This window comes from Syngnathus leptorhynchus, chromosome 6 (genome assembly GCF_054491065.1).
Source record: "Syngnathus leptorhynchus isolate UIUO chromosome 6, UIUO_Slep, whole genome shotgun sequence".
NCBI classification, from domain to species: Eukaryota; Metazoa; Chordata; class Actinopteri; order Syngnathiformes; family Syngnathidae; genus Syngnathus; species Syngnathus leptorhynchus.
Genome location: NC_141200.1, coordinates 14,560,723 through 14,581,505, shown reverse-complemented (window position 1 = coordinate 14,581,505; position 20,783 = coordinate 14,560,723). Strand labels below are relative to the sequence as shown.

The window sequence follows — 20,783 nt, the reverse complement described above, 5'->3', positions numbered from 1 at the left end:
GTATGATGGTGGCAGCCTTGAAGCATGACGGGACGACGGCCTGCCGCAGGGAAATGTTAAAGATGTCCGTGAAGACATCCATCAGCTCCTCGGCGCAGTCCTTCAGCGCCCGTCCCGGGATGTTGTCTGGGCCCGCCGCCTTACGGGTGTTGACAGCAGCAAGCGTCCACCCTCACGCTAACGGCAGAGAGGCACAGGGGCTGCTCGTCCGGAGGGGGAGGACTCTTCAGCGGGCAAGTGTCGTTCTGAGCGTCGAAGCGAGCAAAGAAGCGGTTCAGTTCGTTGAGCAGAGGGACGCCGCCCTCACAGCTCTGCGGAGCGGGCTTGTAGTCCGTGATGGTCTGTATGCCTCGCCACAGGCCCGAGCATCCCTGCTGTCTTTGAAGTGGGCAGTAATCTTGGAACAGAACGCCTTTTTCGCATCTTTGATGCCCCGGGACAGTTTCGCCATTGCTGATCTCACGCCCGCTTCATCCCCAGCCCTGTAGGCTTTGTCTCTGGTCCTCAGCAGCCCGAGGACAGCCCCTGTGAGCCATGGCTTCCAGTTAGCCCGAGTGACGACGTACTTCGTGAGGGTCACATCATCAATGCACTTAGCGATGTAAGAGGTCACAGAGTCAGCATACTCCTCAATGTCCGTCTGATTGTTGCAAGTGGCTGCCCGCTTAAACACTTCCCAGTCTGTAGTGCCAAAGCAGTCTCGAAGAGCATCAGAGGCCCCCTTAGCCCACACTCTAACCCGTTTGCGAACCGGCCTGGAAGTTCTCACTCTCTGTCTGTACGCGGGCGTAAGCAGAACGGTGACGTGGTCAGAAAGTCCGATGTGGGGGAGGGGGATGGCCTTGAAAGCTCCTTTAAGTGCAGTGTAGACCAAGTCTAGGAAGCTGCCACCACGCGTTGGAAAAGTAACATGCTGGTGAAGCTTTGGAAAGACAGACTTCAGGTCAGCATGATTAAAATCACCAGCGAAGATGATGAAACCATCAGGGTGCGCCGTCTGCGGATCACTGACAGCCTGATACAGTTCACTAAGGGCCGTGATCCTGTCACCTCCAACGTTGGAAGGTGGGATGTAGACCGTGACAAGCAGAATCGCAGTAAACTCCCTTGGTAGGTAAAAAGGACGGCACTTAATGATCACAAACTCCGCCAGTGGCGAGCAGTGTCTGCATACAACTACAGAGTCCCGGCACCATTCGTTGCGGATGTAGATACAGATACCTCTTACACGCGATTGATTCAGGCGGAGTAGTCCCAGTGCCTTTAATGTCCCCGTATCAAAGTTCAAAACGCCGCAAAACTCGCTCTCGCCGATGTCGAGCAGAACCTGCCTGCTATACATGTAGCACGACATGGTAGGATCAGATAAACACACAAAACTGTCTGACAAACACTTGAACAAAACACCGATCGGATGGGACGAAGAGAGGCCACTGTGTGCGCACGCACTGCCATCTTATCTTACGAGTACGTGGGGCCCTTCGTCATCTTCGTCATCCTGTGATCGGATCCTTTGCCTTTTATGTAAACAACCGCCGCGCGGCACGGGTGACGTCACTTGCAGTTCAAATGACAGTAATCCCTTGCTACATCTCGGTTCGTTTATCGCGGTTTCACTACATTGCGGATTTTTGAATTTTGAAAATGTGTGAAAAAAAATCACATACAAGTCGCTCCTGCGTATAAGTCGACCCCCCACCCCCCCACCCAGACTATGACAAAAAGCGCGACGTATAGTCCAAAAATTACGGTACTCATTAGATTTGTTCCAGCACTGAGCTGTGGTCCAGCTTATATGTTGACCTAAAGCTGACTACTTTTGTGTCTTACCATTTCAAACAAATGGGGATGGTATTGCACTCAATTCGATAATAGTAGGATCCACGGCTTTTCTTGGACATCATCAGGTTGCCCTTTGACGGACGTACTTTTTTTCTCTCACAGTTCCTGTGCAGTAGATTCACTTTGTCAAAACTTGCTCAATGAGGGGCATGGAAGTGAAGAAAATGTCAGTAACAACCAGGAAATTTGCTTTCTCTGTAAACATTTTGCAGCGCTTCACCACGTCGAATGACGCCAAACTGACTATTCACCTTTTCTTCATTGCCATCACCATTTATCTCATGTCAAACTCATGCAGGAGGCAACAACACTTTGAATCCCCACGGATGTAGCTTCACTCTGATGTCAAAGTCTACTTTATTGTCAATTTGTTCACATGTCAAGAGATCGAAATTTTGTTTCCTACTATCCCACGGTGACATATCACATGTTATATATGTATCACATATTATATACATATATATATATATACATACACCAGAGGCCGCCAGGTTGCTCGTTAGACTTTGCAGGAGCTCACTGATGCCCTTAGACAGATCTGGGAGGACATCCCACAAGACACCATCATTCGTCTCATTAGGAGCATGCCGCGACATTGTCAAGCATCCATACAAGCATATGGGGGCTACACAAGATATTGAAAAGAGTTTTGAATTGCAGAAATTGAATTTAGGCAAAATGGACGAGCCTGCCACATCATTTTTTCACTTTGATTTTTGGGTTGTCTATATACTGAGCCCTCTGTAGGCTGAAAACTTTTATTTCCATCAAAAGATGTGACATCCTTTTGTTCCTGAGACATTAAACTGTCCATATCAGTATAGATATCCAACCTTTTTTTTTTTTTCACCATTGAAATCTGACGTGTTTTCAAAGTGTTCCTTTAATTTTTTTCGAGCAGAGTATATATATATATATATATACATATATATATATATGTATATATATATATATATATACATATATATATATAAAGCTCTTCAGGCCTTTCTCCTAGAGTAACTGCCTGTCTCCTGGAATCTCCTCCATGCTCTGGAGATTGTACTGGGAGACACATCAAATCTTCTTGCAACAGCACGCATGGATGTGTCATCCTGGAGGAGTTGGACAATCTGTGCAACTTCAGGAGGGTTAAGAAATCGCCTCATGCTTCCAGTCGTGATAATGACTTTTGCTAAAGCCAACACTTGTGGAAAAACAGTTAAAAAAGATCAAGAGGGAGGAGCTTGAAATGGCTTCCACTTGCAAAACCAGTCCTGTTTTGGGGACCATCTGGTTGTTGCCCCTCTAGTGTACCTGCTGTTAATTCCATCAACATCAATGCAGCTGAAAGTGATTAACAACCCCCTCTGCCACGTGCCTGACCAAAACCTCATCAGAAAAGTGTAATTGAATTCATGCCATACCCTGATAAAAAACTGTTCCTTTAATTTTTTTGAGTATATATAGCTGGATAGATAGATAGATAGATAGATAGATAGATAGATAGATAGATAGATAGATAGATAGATAGATAGATAGATAGATAGATAGATAGATAGATAGATAGATAGATAGATAGATAGATAGATAGATAGATAGATAGATAGATAGATAGATAGATAGATAGATAGATAGATAGATAGATAGATAGATAGATAGATAGATAGATCGATAGATCGATCGATCGATCGATCGATCGATCGATCGATCGATCGATCGATCGATCGATCGATCGATCGATCGATCGATCGATCGATCGATCGATCGATCGATCGATCGATCGATAGATAGATAGATAGATAGATAGATAGATAGATAGATAGATAGATAGATAGATAGATAGATAGATAGATAGATAGATAGATAGGGTGGGTGGGTGGGTGGGAATGATGGATGGATGGATGGATGGATGGATGGATGGATGGATGGATGGATAGATAGATAGATAGATAGATAGATAGATAGATAGATAGATAGATAGATAGATAGATAGATAGATAGATAGATAGATAGATAGATAGATAGATAGATAGATAGATAGATAGATAGATAGATAGATAGATAGATAGATAGATAGATAGATAGATAGATAGATAGATAGATAGATAGATAATTATATTATATTATATTATATTGGTCCACGGACAAACAAAACATTCAAGTAAACAACACAAAAAGTAAAAACAAGATGCAGCTGGAGTATGAAGCTGTTGGTGACTCTGGTGGTGCGAGAGCGCAGGCTTCTGTACCTCTTCCCAGATGGCAGTAGATCAAACAAAGTGTGAGTGGGGTCACTCACATCACACACAATCATGGTCGCCTTGCGGGTGAGATAGAAGATGTAAATGTCCTTCAGGGAGGGGAGCGAAGCACCAATAATCCTACCAGCTGTCATCACTATGCGCTGCAGGGCCTTCATGTTGTATTCAGTGCAGCTACCACCCCACATGGCGATAGAACTGGAGAGGACACTCTCAATAGTGCCACGGTAGAATGTGGTCATGATGGCTGGTGGAGCCCTTGCTCGCCTGAGTTTCCGCAGGAAGTACAGGCGGCGGCTCTCGAGAGGGCTTGTACCAGAGCGCAAACTATGTGTGAAGGCAAGTCCGACTATGTCTAGTCGGAACTTTTCTGCCTCACACATCAGCTCGGGCTCCTTTCCAGCCAGAGAGGTGACATTCCATGTCCCTAGAGCCAGCCTCTGCAGCCGGGGATCGGACCGCCAATGTCCCCGCCTTTGGGCTCACTCACTTTGCACCTGACCCATTTGGCCCCTCCTACAGGTGGTGAGCCCACGGGGAGGGGGACCCACATTTTCTTTTCGGGCTATGCCGAGCCGGGCCCCATGGGAGAAGGCCCGGCCACCAGGCGCTCGCCTTCGAGCCCCACCTCCAGGCCTGGCTCCAGAGGGGGGCCCCGGTGACCCGCATCCAGGTGAGGGAAAACTAAGTCAATTTTCGTTTGTCATCATAAGGGGCTTTGGTGAGCCGTGGTTTGTCTGGCCCCTCACCTAGGACCCTTTTTCCATGGGTGACCCTACCAGGGGCATGAAGCCCCAGACAACATGGCTCCTAGGATCATAGGGGCACGCAAACCCCTCCACCACAATAAGGTGACGACTCATGGAGGGGTTGTACTGTCTTATGCCACCAAATTTACTTTGGTACAGCACCATCATCTCATTAATGGATTGTTTTTGACGAAGAGCTATAGTCAGACATTGTCTCCAAAAACGGTCTCAGTTTCCAGTCGATCCTTTTTTAATTCTTGATTGGACGTTTTGTTGTCTACAAGGTGAATGACAGAGTAGCAGGTGGAATTGATTGAGACTCATTATGTCTGCCACTGACCCAGAATGAACCATCATTCAATGAATGAACGTTGTGCTACAAGTACAGCAGGCAGGTTCTGCTCGACATCGGCGAAAGCGAGTTTTGCAGCGTTTTGGACTTTGATACGGGGACATTAAAGTCACTGGGACTACTCCGGCCTGAATCAACGCCGGACTCGTCTGCTACTCCTTCCCCGGACAAGCAGCGTCGGAAGCGGTGTGCGAGGAGGCAGAAGAGGGGAAAGCGCGGAGGCGTCCGGGCCAGGCTAGCGGCGAACCCAACTCGCCGTGCCTTCCATTCTTCGTGCATTCCCACTTCAAGGACAGCGGGGATGCTCAGGGCCTGTGGCGAGGCATTCAGACCATCACGGACTACAAGCCCGCGCCGCAGAGATGTGAGGGTGACGTCCCTCTGCTCAACGAACTGAACCGCTTCTTTGCACGCTTCGACGCACAGAACGACACTTGCCCGCTGAAGACCCCTCCCCATCCGGACGAGCAGCCCTTGTGCCTCTCTGCCGTTAGCGTGAGGAGGACGCTTGCTGCTTTCAACACCCGTAAGGCGGCGGGACCGGACAACATCCCGGGACGGGCGCTGAAGGACTGCGCTGAGGAGCTGATGGATGTCTTCACGGACATCTTTAACATTTCCCTGCAGCAGGCCGTCGTCCCGTCGTGCTTCAAGGCTGCCACCATCATACCTGTGCCGAAAAATCCCGCTCCTTCCTGCTTCAATGACTACCGCTCTGTGGCACTGACCCCCATCGTCATGAAGTGCTTTGAGAGGCTTGTCTTGGCGCACGTCAGATCTGCTCTTCCCCCCACCGTGGACCCCTTCCAGTTTGCCTTCCGACCCAATCGGTCCTCTGAGGATGCCATCTGCTCTGCCCTCACCCACCTGGAGAACAGGGACTCGTAGGTGAGATTGCTGTTTGTGGACTTCAGTTCTGCATTCAACACTATTGTTCCACGGCATCTCATTTGCAAACTCGACAAGCTGGGCCTCAGTACCTTCCTTTGCAACTGGCTACTGGACTTCCTCTGTCAGAGGCCTCAAGTAGTGCGTGTGGGCAACAATGTCTTCGGCAGCATCACGCTGAGCATGGTGGCCCCTCAAGGCTGCGTGCTCAGTCCGCTGCTTTTCACCCTGCTGACGCATGACTGCACTGCGACCTACAGCAGCAACCGCGTGCTGAAATATGCCGACGACACGACTCTGGTGGGTCTGATCACCGGTGGCGACGAGACTCACTACAGATTGGAGGTTGACCTTTTGGCTGCATGGTGCAGGGACAACAACCTTCTGCTGAATGTCAACAAGACCAAGGAGATTATCATTGACTTCCTGAAGGGTCACACCCACCACCTGCCGCTGACCGTCGACGGTGTGTGGTGGAGAGAGTGAGCAGCACCAGATTCCTGGGGGTGCACATCAGTGAGGACCTCTCCTGGACCACCAACGCTGCGTTGCTGGCGAAGAAAGCTCAGAGCCGCCTGTACTTTCTGCGGAAACTCAGGCGAGCTAGTGCTCCTCCCGCCGTCATGACCACATTCGACCGTGGTACCATTGAGAGCGTCCTCTCCAGTTGTATCGCTGTGTGGGGTGGTGGCTGCTCTGAGTACAACATGAAGGCCCTGCAGCGCATAGTGACCACTGCGAGTAAAATCATCGGGGCTCCACTCCCCTCCCTGAAGGAAGTTTACGCCTCCCGTCTCACCCGCAAACCGGCCGCGATTGTGTATGATGTGAGTCACCCCGCTCACTCTTTGTACTTCTGCCCTCTAGGAAGAGGTACAGATGCCTGCGCTCCCGCACCACCAGACTCATAGACAGCTTCGTGCTCCAAGCTGTCCGGATCCTGAATTCCTTCCCCCCTCCACCCTCTGCTACATGACGTCCTGTTCTTTTGCGCTATGATCTGGCTGTCTGCTATTAGCGCGCTTGCTCCATTTTGCTGCTCTTATTTGTCTATTTATTTATTTATTGTTTATTTATTTGGGTTATTTGCTTATTACTTATTCGTTGCTCTTGTCTGTTCGTTTTTACTCTTTGTGCTATTTGATGTGAGTGTTGTATATTGTGTCTAGTCACAGTGGGACGGTGGGAAACGTAATTTCGATCTCTTTGTGTGCCTTGACGTGAAGAAATTGACAATAAAGCGGACTTTGACTTTTGACTTTGAACTTCACTTTCCCAGTCCAATCCCATTCTGAGATATATTTCATGAACTTATTCTGTCTTCTTTAGTGAAGGGTTTAGACATTTTCTGTGCTTTTGAGAACCAAGTTGATTGGTATGCTCAATAATATTTCCCAACATATCAAGGGAAACAAAGAGCCGAAGGTAAACCAGTGCCGTCCGTGTCTGTTGTGGCATCATGGGACAACTCCTGTTCTTCATGAAAGTGCACGTCAGGTAAAGCCTTTCTATTACCATTCCGCATTTTAGCCAAGCATAGTATCAAATCCAAATTTGTTATTGTGGTGTTGTGCAAAATATTATGTGTCCTCCAGCCTATGTACGTCAACTTCGGATAAATAATAAAAACAAGGCAAGCCCTGGAGGTCAGCTTGTTGAAAATATCGGCAGCACCTTACTTCCAGTGAGGAGGCCGGCCCTTCAGCTGAGTGTGGCTGTTTAAAGCACCTGCTTTTCGGATAGGCGATGGATGGGGTATCCCATATGTGGACTTCAGGGGAAAAATAAGTGAAATGAACCCTTACTTTCAATTGAATATATAATGATATACATAGAGCCTCTCAGAATACATCGTGGTTGCGTATCTTGTTGACATATGAAAGAAAACAGACAGATGTGACAGAAACGGCACTTAAGCTGCAGTAAGGCTGCTCATTTCATCCTCTTTCAACTCAGCCATGGAAAGAGAAAATGTTTTATGAGGTTTTCAGAGGTTGAAGTGGGTCTAATAGACCAGTGGTCCCCAACCTTTTTTTGCGCCACAGACCAGTTACGTGTCAGAAATATTTTTGTGGACCGGCCTTTATTTAAACAATATAAAACATTTATCTAAATAAATAATACATTTATTATAAATATATAAATATGATGAAATAAAATGATACGACTGGCATAAAAACAAGTATAAACGACATAAAAAATAAAACTGAAGGTAGGTTGAATTAGTGGGAGCACTGAGCTTGTTTCTCAGAAACGAGCCGGTCCCATCTAGGCGTAATCGGAGACAATGACACCCGAAGTGGTTAATGTTTGTCTTTTAATGCAGGATGCTTGATCTCCATGTGCCGAATCAGTTTTGAAGGCTTCATTGCCTCGTTAGCTAGCCTGTCGCCACATATTAGCAGAGTGGACTTGCCACATCAGTCACCTGTGGCGATAAATCCATATTTTAAGTAGGACTCTAGAAATGTTCTTTTAAATGCAGCTTTCCGATTCTTCATAGCGTCTTTAGCTTCCGTCTACTCATTGGGCTTTTTTCCCTTTTCGAAGAAGCTTTCCAAACATCTCTGTTTCTTGCTCATTTCTGCCCACTTTGCGGGCTCGACTGAGGTGACCGAGACAAGCGTCTTGACCTTAACCGACGGATGTAATTGCGGGAGAATCGCCAATTTTTAAAATGCTTTTAAAAATAAATTCTTACTCATTTTTGCTAGCTTTCCGGGCTCGACTGGGGAAACATGTCACATGACCGGGACGAGCGTCTTGACCTGAATTAATTGCTCATCGATTAAAAAAAAAATAGAATTTGTTTCTGTGCGGCTTGGCAACCCGGTACAAAATGACCCACGGTGGTTGGGGACCCCTGTAATAGACCACATACATTTTGAGGCTGGTTGATATTTTGACATACGCACACACACAACACACACACAACACACACATTCATCTTGTTTGTGGCTCACTTAAAAAAATGAAGACTTTCCAGTAGAGTAAATACTAATATGGATATTTTTATCCATTTTATACATCATTCATACCTTTTTTCAAAAGAAAAATCAGAAGATTATGAAAATCTTGTTTCAAAGGGAAAATCAAAAAAATGCATTAAATTGCACATTTAAGGCAATAATTGGAACCTCTACGATTCTGTCTAGTTTGTGTTCGTACAACCCATACTGAAATTGCAATGGACGCTGTAATGATTGAAATGTCAAAATACAGTATATTTTTGGACCTTTACAGATGGCAGCGCCACAAAAAGATTAAGAGATCAAGTCAACAATAGCAGCATACCTTCCAATCACCTACTGGCATCAGCTGTTCACAGTTCTCCTGCCGGGAGAGACAGACAAGGGTGGGTGAGGGGGCGGGGGACACAAATTCATTGTGAAACATGCTTTAATTTTTGAAATTGAGATTTAATCCGTACTCAAAACCATTGTAACTCATCACAAACAGTGCGCTCTTCATCACCACTTGATCACTATTATGTTTGGAGTTTTCATGGATGGTTTATTTGTTAGTTTTGTTTACATTGTATGGACAGCAAACACCCAGTCTGGCTTCAATATTCAGTGTGTACTTCACAAAATGTTGTTTACAGGTATGAATGTGTCTGAATGTACAGCATTATAAGTTGTAACATTGAACATGCAACTGTTAAGTGAAGTTGTGGTGGATTTTAACATGTGGAGTAAAAAAACATAGTATAGTCATTTGGTAACAATGCACCGGTTGTCCTTCTACTACTACAATTAAATATCCAGAGGCACAAATTAAGGGTAAACTGTCTTCAAAATACAATACAAATGGCCAACATTTAAAAGTCTCCAAAATATGAACACAATATATATATTAACTTGATGAAAAATGGGCTTTTCATCATTGGTCTGTTGCGTCCCGATTCTAGTGTGCTTACAAATAACAATCTTATCAGCGAAAAGTACTTTTATTTCATTTTCCATCATATTTATTACACCCAAACTCGTGTTCTATCAGCACTTCAGTTATTTTAATCAGTGATCACATGGAGCAGCGATGTCCAACTCTGGTCATCGACGGCCACTATCCTGCATGTTTTGGATGTTTCCCGCCAACAAACTTGATTCAAAAGATCAGGTCGTCAGCAAGCTCAGCAGAAGCCTGACTAGGATCCTGATCAATTGAATTAGGTGGGAAACATTTAAAACAGGCAGAAAAATGGAACAGATTTGGGCACCTATGTTATAGACATTACGAGAGCGAAGAAATGTCAAACTCACCCTCAGCTGGCTTATGGTTCAGCCCCAAGAACCACAAACGATGTTGATAATAGATGGCTGGACAGATTTTAGTTTCGCTCCCTTGCCATTTATTAATGTGTTTGGTAACAATGTACCATAAATTTTGTCCAGCACAGTATGATAACAGTGCACCATGAATTTTGTGCAGGCCAGTTTGTTTTTAAAATTATTGTGTTGGACCACCAAACTATTTAATATTACTTTGTATTTTTGTCAGTTTCAATTCATTTAAGTGACAATAGGGGTTTTCTTCTATCCTTAACAGGAATGTACCATTAAAAATATTGTAAACTGCAATTTGCATACTATCCAAGTGATTGATTACCATGGTAAATAATAAATATAATCATGATCTGTTGCCCTCATATATATACACTATTTGTCCATGAATGTTTTCTTCAATCCTACCAACTAAGCCATATTGTACTGTATGAAACTGTATGCTTATGTTGACATGAAAAAAAGTCATAGGCTGTTGCATTAATTTATCCGTTACAGCTCTGTTAAACATTTTTTTCATATTTGGTCTAATTTGGTTTTTTTTCACATTTGGTCTAATTTGCAGCATAAAGTCACTGATAAATCGTAAACTTCAGATTTGAAGCAAAAAAATATATGGATTTCATTTGCACCATATGTATTTGGATCAAGAGACAATATCACTTCTCTGTTATATATGTTTTCTGAAATCAACAAATTTGTGTTTTGGCTTTTTACCGGAAGGGTTCCGCTGGTCCGACGGCGGGTCTGGCGGAGCCAATGTCTTGCGATGACATGCCAACGATGAGTGGGACGACTGTGAGGAGGGGGGTTATTGAAGGGCTTAGGGCTCGAAGGGCTTGGCTGCCTTCCTGACGCCTTTTCCTGCTGTGTTGTGAAACAACATGAAAAACAAAACATCCACTTTTGCATCCACTTTTGCATCATATACAATTGCCTTTTATAAAGCAGGAAAATTACATGAAAGAGTTCCATGAAAGATGAGTGCGCCGAATGTTTATCAATGAAGAGAAAGTTGTTGCTAAAGGAGAGTTTACAAAAGAAAACATTAGACTGATGCTGCGATAGTATATGTCGACTTTATTTGTGTCAGCTTCTGTTCCGCTTAACAATGAAATGGGTCAGGCACTCACAATGCACTGAATCAATTAGGCTGTCAATGACCTTAATTATTAGTTTTTAGATTATTCTATTTATTTGAGTTACGCAACTTTATTTTTTTTTATCTTTGTATAAAAGCCCTTCTTGTGACAGGCATTGGAAACACATTAGCAATAGCTATTAATGCCATAATGTTGTGCATTGGAGATTGTTTTTCATTCTTCTATGCTGTGGCATCTGTCCCTACTCAAATAAACATGATATGAAATACATTCAGAATAGTATTTTCAAGTACGCTAACTGACCATGTCTGAATCGGTTCCTCTCTTTTCTGGGAGCAAGGGCTTTTCCTCAGGGAACTGCTGTTCCTTTATTCCCGCCATCCTGAGCAGTAACCTGAAAATCATCTCACGCACGCACGCACGCACGCACGCACGCACGCACGCACACAAAATAGATATAGGCTTCAAGGAAAAGTACGTAAATACAGTAAATAAGTAAATTCAGTCAATTTTATTAAATGATGCAAATATGTTGAACGATTGTACAATGATAATCTGTACAGAATAACAAAAAAAAAATGGAGACATTTTAGTGTCATGAAACAAAAATACTTAAAAATAGAAAATGGAGTATAATTTTAAAATTTGTTCTTGACCATGCTTAGTGACCTAAGATTATGATGTAATCTGAGGTTTGTGGAAATGCAGTCCAGTGTTCATATAATAAGGCCTCTGAGGCTAATGGAATAACATACAGACATAACACACATACTGTCATAGGCAAGGACATTAACATAGAGTTCCATATAACCTCACAGAGTGGGTTCAGATACTGTCATTACAATTACACTGCAAAAAGGATGTGCAACCAACACTAGAACAAAGAAGAACACAAATAAAACAAGACTTCCCCGAGGGTTAGCTTGTTCTATTCCAATAGGCTTGATAGGTTGTCCAAATTTAACGTGTGGAGGTCCTTCTATTACCATATAGGAGGGATGGACAACTTGAATAATGAAGTGGTCCCCTTTATATCATCAACACCGGGGGATATGCATATGATCACGCACTTCTTAATCAGATGTATAACAAAAATGCTATTCTGCGTATGGACAGACTACGTGCAAATGTCTGTTTTTTGTTGACCCAAAATACACAACATTAACTCGTGTGAAAGTGATGCTCTGCCTGAGTTCATCAATGCAAGCAGGAAAAGGGGTGACAGAAACCAGTTCAAATAAAACATTTTAAAAAAAATCAATCTATTTAACACATTCTCAAGTGTGAGGTTATTTCCAACAAGATTTAAATGATCAAAGATCTAAAATAATCAACTAAACAAGTTAAAGATAAAGATTTTGAAAATTATTGGCCTGTGAAATCATGTCAGTCTGTTAGGCACACATTGTACATCAGAGTATCTTAATCAATTTCAATTTGCGCATTTTTGTCTCCCAAAATCTGACATTGATGTTATGAAATTAGTGTTACTGCCCAATGCATATTTTTGAAACCCTTAAGTCTAGTGTACTAGTACTATCACTACTATGTACTATGTGACAATATTGTGTTTTGAGTCCTGTCTTCAAGACACCAGAGATTTGCGCTTATGCTATGGCTCTGAAACAAGTTATCTTGAATGTTGTCCATACACAAAAGTTTTTTTTTTTTGAGTAATTGTATTCTGAATGAGACTCTTATTGCAAGTGGGAAATTAATCTCCAGCAGAGAGATCAAACAGTGGTTGTAAGGAATAAGCCAGATCACACATTTCAACAGAGGAGTTCAACAGCAGCAGGGTGCACAGCGGTGCTCTCCAGGTCAATACAGCCTGTCGTCCTTCCATTCTTCGCCTTAACAGCTTCTGAGCTTCCATCAATATTACACTTTCCTGAGCTACCTTACTCTGGGGATGTACCCAGTTTCCACCCACCTATGGATTATTGGGCACCACTACCAATGAAAGCGAGGTGGTGAGGAGACAGCTGAAGAGATCTGACCAAAACTAGGCTGCTGATCAAATTAGTTCAAGCAAGGCCTCTGCCTGGTATCCTGCAACACATTCTCATCAAGACTTGCTTCCACATCATGTTAGGTTAATTGAAGACTCTTAATTGTCCATAGATGTGAATTTATGAATCAAAGATTTCTCCTCTCACTCAAAGTCAATTTGCACAAGTTTCGGCTTCACCCATACGAATACCACAATGTCGGTGTGGATGATGCTCGAAGACAGTGGTTCTAAAACTATGATCCCGGGGGTCCGAGAGCCATGGCTTGGTGGTTCGCGAAATAATTTACAATAAATTATGAAATCATATTTCTTTTAGGTGTAAACCAAAATCTGGGGTGAATCAGACAAACATACTAAGCCGGTATACTATGTCATTATCATAAAGAATTATAGTATTGCTGCTGTTGTTATATTTACACTTGTGTTTGAAAATGTTAAATATTTGCAAATGTAGTTCATCAGAAAATAATGCAGCAATTGAAAATACTCAAATTTTTGTTCCTGTTTGTTAATTATAGTATTGCTACTCTTGTTATGTTTGCACTTGTGTTTGAAAATTTCTGATATTTGCAAATGTAGCTCCTCAGGAAATAATGCAGCAATGGAAAATACTTCAATTTTTGTTTCTGTTTCTTTTTTTTATGATCATTTTAATCACAAACCTAAATTCAAGAACTATTAGTTTTGTTTTGTCACATTGTCTTTCCGGGTTGTTTAAGTTGACTAATTTTTATTAAGTTGAATTATACTTGACTTGACATTTTGTATTTGTCAATTATGTATTTAAAGTGCTTGAACACATAAAACAGTCCTGGAATGTTGTGTACTTTCCATTCTAAATATTGGCACTGACATCCCAGGGTCACACACTTCATCAGCTGCTGGGAGTAACTGGAAGTGACATCTGGGCTTTGTTGTGTTAGCCCTTGTGTTAAAAACACAGATTCTGCTGGATGAATTCCAAAGAGAGACTAGAGTACAAATGATGCCTTGGACTTAGAAGAAGACCCATATAAAGAAGACCCATATAAAGTATGTACAAAGTCCTTACAGCAGTGGCTCAATTAAATAATTAAATTCAACTACTTGAATTGTTAAGTACAGACTTGTGTATATCACCGCCAACATGATTGACGTGTCCCCTGTTACCCTTTTAGTATTGGGCTATTTTAGGCTGACCAATTACATAATCGAATATGTAAACAATCTAACTGATGGGGGGGGGAACAATCATGGCAAACTGTGACATTCCTTGCCACTCGCTTTACTTTGATTAGAAATGTTATGGTTGTATATTTTTTAGTAAGGGGAGTTAAATGTGATTTTTTTTTTAAATAATAACATTTTCTTATTATATTTGGTAGATCAGTCACTCCTCTGACCTAACAGTAGTTCACAGTAAAATGATGTACAGAAAAACAAATTAAGCCCACTCTTGTCCCTGTCTTGTACATTAAGTGTGATTTTGAAAAAACAGTGACTGAGAGAAAATTTGTTGAAACAAATAAAATCATGACAATCCTTTATTTGGCAAAGATGGGCTTGTTTTCTTCATTTCTTCACGTGTCTTCATTCCTTTTGCAGAGCATTGGGTTATTTTATAGCTTTAATCAGCGGAAAGATCGGTCTGTATTGCCGTACTACACTTGCTTAGATGTGAAACAACCTTCTTAAGTAATGATTGCTCTTGATCAAACCAGCCTGAGGAATAGAAAGTGCTCATTTAGTTATAAAAGCTAATGTGTCTCTCATATCTATCAATGTATTTGTTATTTCTTTTTTTCATGAATTGCCTTTGTCCCACTTCCTTCTTTACCTTATAAAGAGCCTAGTGACGGTCAATGGCATGTGACATTTTCAGCTGACCTATAGCATCGCATGGCAACAGGTCGCTTGGAAAATGTGTGACGTAAACAGGAAAATCCAAACCAAGACCAAGCAGATCGATGTCATTATGACTGCTACCATACAGAGAGACCGAGTGAGTGAGTGAGTGAGTGAGTGAGTGAGTGAGTGAGTGAGTGAGTGAGTGAGTGAGTGAGTGAGTGAGTGAGTGAGTGAGTGAGTGAGTGAGTGAGTGAGTGAGTGAGTGAGTGAGTGAGTGAGTGAGTGAGTGAGTGAGTGAGTGAGTGAGTGAGAAAGAGAGCAAGAGTTCCATTCTCAACAGACGCGATGCTTCGTTTTTTCTACAGGGTGTAAATAAACTACCCCTCATTTTGATAAACGCTTCAACTACGAGTGTGTACCTGATGATCAGCAAAGCACATCATGACCGAATGAACTGACATAATGATGTAAATAGTGTGAAATTATAGCAGAACATTGTTTTTTCCTGACTCTAAATGGGTGAGAAATTGTTTACTACACAACAGAATTTTCCGCTCAGTACATTTGCAAACTAAGTGGTCATTTAGACAAAATCTGCTTTCCGTTCTGATCTTGCCTTTTCTTCTTCTCCTGACTTCTGGCTTGTAACTTTATGCAAAGAGAGTTGTTATGACAACCCAGCATGATCCTATACTGCGGGGCTCAAGTCTTTGCTGCTTTTTGTTTTTTCTCACTATCACCTAAAAGCGCTCTCATATCGTCTCTCTTCTGCATTCTCATGTTATGTACACATTAACATGTGAGGTGGGTTAGAAAATCTATGTACCAAACTTTATTTTCCACACCCAAGTACCCCTTTGCAAGTACTCCCCCTGGTATCTAATAAACTTTCCAAGCCTTTTTTGCCAGGCCTTCATGCATTCTTCAGTGATCTTCCGCAGCGCTGTTGTTATGACCACCTTGATGTGATCTTTAGTACGGCTCTGTTAATGACGCCTTAAACTTCGAAAAGAAGGAAAAGAAAAATCACATAATGCTACGCCAGCTGAGTAGCAAGGTTGCAAGAGTATGCCGATGGTTTTCTTGGCCAGTAACTGTCAGATGCTCAGTGCATTGTCATAATCAAGCAAACATAACTTGTGCCACAACTCTCACCTCTTTTTGTAAATTAAACAAATGCCACATGATTGCTTTGTAGGCATGCTGCTCAATCTACTAGCCCAGACTGAGGGATTATTTGTAGTCCTTCCATCGATCCATTTTCTATACCGCTTTGTCTCCACGGGGGTCGCGGGCGTACTGGAGACTATCCCAGCAGTCATCGGGCAGTAGGCGGTGGACACCCTGAACCGATTGCCAGTCAATTGCAGGCCACACAAAGACGAACAACCATTCGCAAACCAGAGTTTCCTCCCATATCCCCCAAAACATGCTTGGTAGGCCGATTGAGCACTCCAAATTGCCCCTAAGTGTGTGCGACTATGTGTGCACTGCAATTGGCTGGCAACCGGTTCAGGGTGTCCCCCGCCAATGCCCGATGACGGCTGGGATAGGCTCCAGCACGCTCGCGACCCCTGTGGGGACAAAGCGGTTCAGAAAATGGATGCATATATGGAATATACAGAATATTAATAATCTATCTTGAGATATTGTCATATTTAGGGGCCTATGTGCCCAGCACAAGTCTACCACAAAGCCCAGTCTAACTATGCGCATGGGTGAAATTTTCTTTCATTCGGTATTTTGCTTGACCATCTCAGATAGAAGAGGGTGTTGTTACATTTATGCCCCGTTGTGGGAGGAAATAGACTGTCGGCCAATCACAGAGGGTCCCAGCTCATTCCTTTTAAATTCAACACAGAGAGAGGTGTGCAATGTACATGGCGGAAGGACTGCATTCACTGTAAATGGAGCTGCAAGAACTTTACTTATGGATGATGGAAAGCTGGCCACGCATAATATGCTGAATATGCTGGCTCAAAACTCCTCAAAATCGCATAACACAAAAAATCTAGAATTGATCTAGTCTACTTCTGCGCTTCCTCAAAATTGCATAACACAAAAATCTAGAATTGATCTAGCCTACGTCTGGTCACCAAATTGCCAGATGCACTGGGAGCATTCATTCGAATACGCTGCAATGCCTATCAAGAGCAGTGTACCAAATTCACAAAAATGTCACGAAAGAAGTAGATTCATTTTAAAGCCAAATATTTTCTGTCACAAAATTGTCAAATGTACCAGGGGCACACCAGCTCGGTGCACCAGAATGCCAAACAAGGCGGTTGGCCAATGTTGGCCAAGATATGGAGTATGGAGTTCCACCTGCCACCAGGATATTAATCACCTTCAGGAGCAGGCCACAGAGAGGAGGATACAACGCCGTGCACAGAGGCATCAGCGTGCTGCAGGGCCAACGCCCTCCAGTACCATATACCCCTGTCCCTCATATGGCAAGACCTGCGGATCACGCATCGGCCTGCACAGCCACATGGCTATGCACCGCCGCAATACACCCCAATAACTATCCACACTTTTAATCTGGAGCAACGTCATCATTGAAATCGATGGGCTGCCAAGAGAGAGAGAGACTAAAGATACATTCAGCATTTTTTTTTTTTTTTACTCTTCACTTTCAGGTAAATCGGGGAGGACAGTGAGCGTGAGCATCAATAATGGCTTTCATTTTTTTGCAGCTATGTGTGAAGGCTGATCATCTTGACAATTTACTCTCATTTTCCCAACACAACACGTGGATGGGAAGGGAAAGAAACACAAAATGTGATTACCGGAAATGATTTTTCCAGTGAAGTGGAGCAGAAGCAATTATCTTGACTGACATACTGACATCATCCCCTTCATCACTGTTACTGCACACACCCTGTTGTTGCGTAGATGTGAGTCCTCATAGAACACATGAACACCATTTCAATTGTTTTAACTTCCATCTATGATGGGTGCAAATCCTTAGCTTGTAAGTCCCAACTAATCACTGTAATAGCGATTGGGTACGCTCATCAAACGCATTTTCGAGGCAGGGTAAACCTCAATAAACAGCAAAATGACCAAATCAGTGAAGACCGGATGTCTCTTCTATTGATATGAATGCTTTCTGTCCTGTCATCTACTGAGTTTTAATAACTCTATGTATTTCTTATTTAGTAAAACGGATTTAATGCTGAATGATTTAAACAAATCGCCTCTCCTGTGTACCCTTTCCACCATCGATGAGTGACGTTGCTCAGGAAGAATATGTCACAGCAAATCAACGAATTTGATTGGATGGTTCACTTTCAACCGAGGCTCAGCCTCATTGAAGGGTGTATTCTCTGGGCCCACTTTCTTAGTGGGTATGGTTTGTCAGGCTTGTAAATCTGAACAAAAGGAATGCCAAATGGACAACTGTAACTATCAGTTACATTCTATTGTGATATTTTTTTTTTTTTACAAATATTAGCACTTATTTGCAATAATTGCATTTTATGGTTATAAGAAATGATATATTTTTTGTGTGATGATTTATGTTTTGGATTGAAAAATTTACAAAATGTTAATGAACAATAGAGGGCTTAGGTTCGTTGTTTTTGCAGACAAAGAAGAAAGTGTTAATAGGAGAAGTAAATGATGCTGGAGGAACAACACAGTCCTTTACCGTGCTGCAACTTTTGATGTTGTCACACGCACAAACCAGGCTCTGTGTCCATCAGTCATTTGTAGAGGTTAAAAATCAAATTAAGAAACTAACTAGAAGAAGCTAACTGACGATTAGCCTCATTTGAACTGCAAGTGACGTCACGCGTGCCGCGCGGCGTTTGTTTACATAAAAGGCAAAGGATTCGATCACGGGATGACGAAGATGACGAGGGGCACGATGCACTACAAGCATCATTAGCGGCTTTGTTTGTAAGTGACACGGAGGACGAAGAGTTTGAAGGATTTAAGGATTTGGAGTGACACAGAAGGTTTGAAAAACTATTATGGCTTTTACGCACGCCCGGTCCTTCTCGACGAGACCTCTCTTTCACCTTCGTGGATGGAAGTCGGGGGCCGGCGCTCGGCCGGGTGGGTGTCCGGGGACGGTGGATGGGGCTCGGACAGGGCTTTTACGCACGCCCGGTCCTATTTATGGAGCTCTCTTCCACCTCCGTAGCTGGAAGTTCAATAGTTGTTGGCTCGTTGAACTCTTGTTTTGTTAAATAAAGAGCCGCTTACCAAACCCACGTCTTTCCTGGTACTTTGTTAACGCTACAATATCATTATATACTAGATCTCTGCAGCGCACGCGCAGCATTGTTGACATAAAGAATGAGGAATTTGATCGATGCATTTAATGATTTGGAGTGACACAGATGGTTTGATAATATTGTTATATAAACCCACGTCTTTCCTGGTACTTTGTTAACGCTACAATATCATTATATACTAGATCTCTGCAGCGCACGCGCGGCGTTGTTGACAAAGAATGAGGAATTTGATCGATGCATTTAATGATTTGGAGTGACACAGATGGTTTGATAATATTGTTATATAAACCCACGTCTTTCCTGTTACTTTGTTAACGCTACAATATAGTTATATGCTAGATCTCTGCAGTGCACGCGCGGCGTTGTTAACATAAAGAACGAGGAATTTGATCGATGGATTTAATGATTTGGAGTGACACAGATGGTTTGATGATGTTGTTATATAAACCCACGTCTTTCCTGGTACTTTGTTAACGCTACAACATAGTTATACTAGATCTCTGCAGCGCACGCGCGGCGTTGTTGACATAAAGAACGAGGAATTTGATCGATGGATTTAATGATTTGGAGTGACACAAATGGTTTGATAATATTGTTGTTATATAAACCCACGTCTTTCCTGGTTCTTTGTTAACACTACAACATAGTTATTTATATACTAGATCTCTGCAGTGCACGCGCGGCGTTGTTGACATAAAGAATGAGGAATTTGCTCGATGGATTTAATGATTTGGAGTGACACAGATGGTTTAATAATATTGTTGTAATATGATAGTTATTTGAAATATACTTTATATATCGTTATATGGGTCTGTGGAATAATTAGAAATGCGACTTACAACCGGTCCGACGTCAGCATATGCTGCGCATACGCGGCATTGTTTACATAAAGCACGATCGATGGATTTAATGAATTGGAGTGACACAGATGGTTTGATACACGTGTTATTTATGTAATACTTACTTGAATAACTCTGAATGTTACGTCAGGCCCGTTCTCAGCTCCTCGTTTGTTTATATGTCACGTTAGCATACCGTATCGTTTAGCCTGTTGTTGCTGGTTCATGTCTGTTTTTGGTGTTGGATTTTGACAAATAAATTTGCCCTAAAAGTGCGACTTATACTCCGGTGCAACTTAGATATGTTTTTTTTCACTTTATTGTGCATTTTATGGCTTGTGCGACTTATACTCTGGAGCGACTTATCGTACGAAAATTACGATACATACCTGCAAATCA

General features: G+C 42.6%; 1 protein-coding gene across 2 annotated transcripts in view; it reads right to left on the bottom strand.

The window, feature by feature from the left end:
* ndrg4 (NDRG family member 4) overlaps nt 1–11,865 on the bottom strand; it is a 34,644-nt gene extending 22,779 nt beyond the window's left edge. Inside the window, exons 1-3 of one of the 2 annotated variants that reach the window (XM_085914615.1) lie at nt 11,764–11,865; nt 11,075–11,224; nt 9,369–9,407 (exon numbers count right to left, since the gene is read on the bottom strand). In XM_085914615.1, the coding sequence (XP_085770741.1) occupies nt 9,369–9,407; nt 11,075–11,224; nt 11,764–11,865 (291 nt within the window). Of the gene's footprint in view, nt 1–9,368; nt 9,408–10,336; nt 10,376–11,074; nt 11,225–11,763 lie in introns of those variants that run through there. The other variant, XM_085914619.1, reaches the window with a different exon arrangement.
* Nucleotides 11,866–20,783: the final 8,918 nt, after the last annotated feature.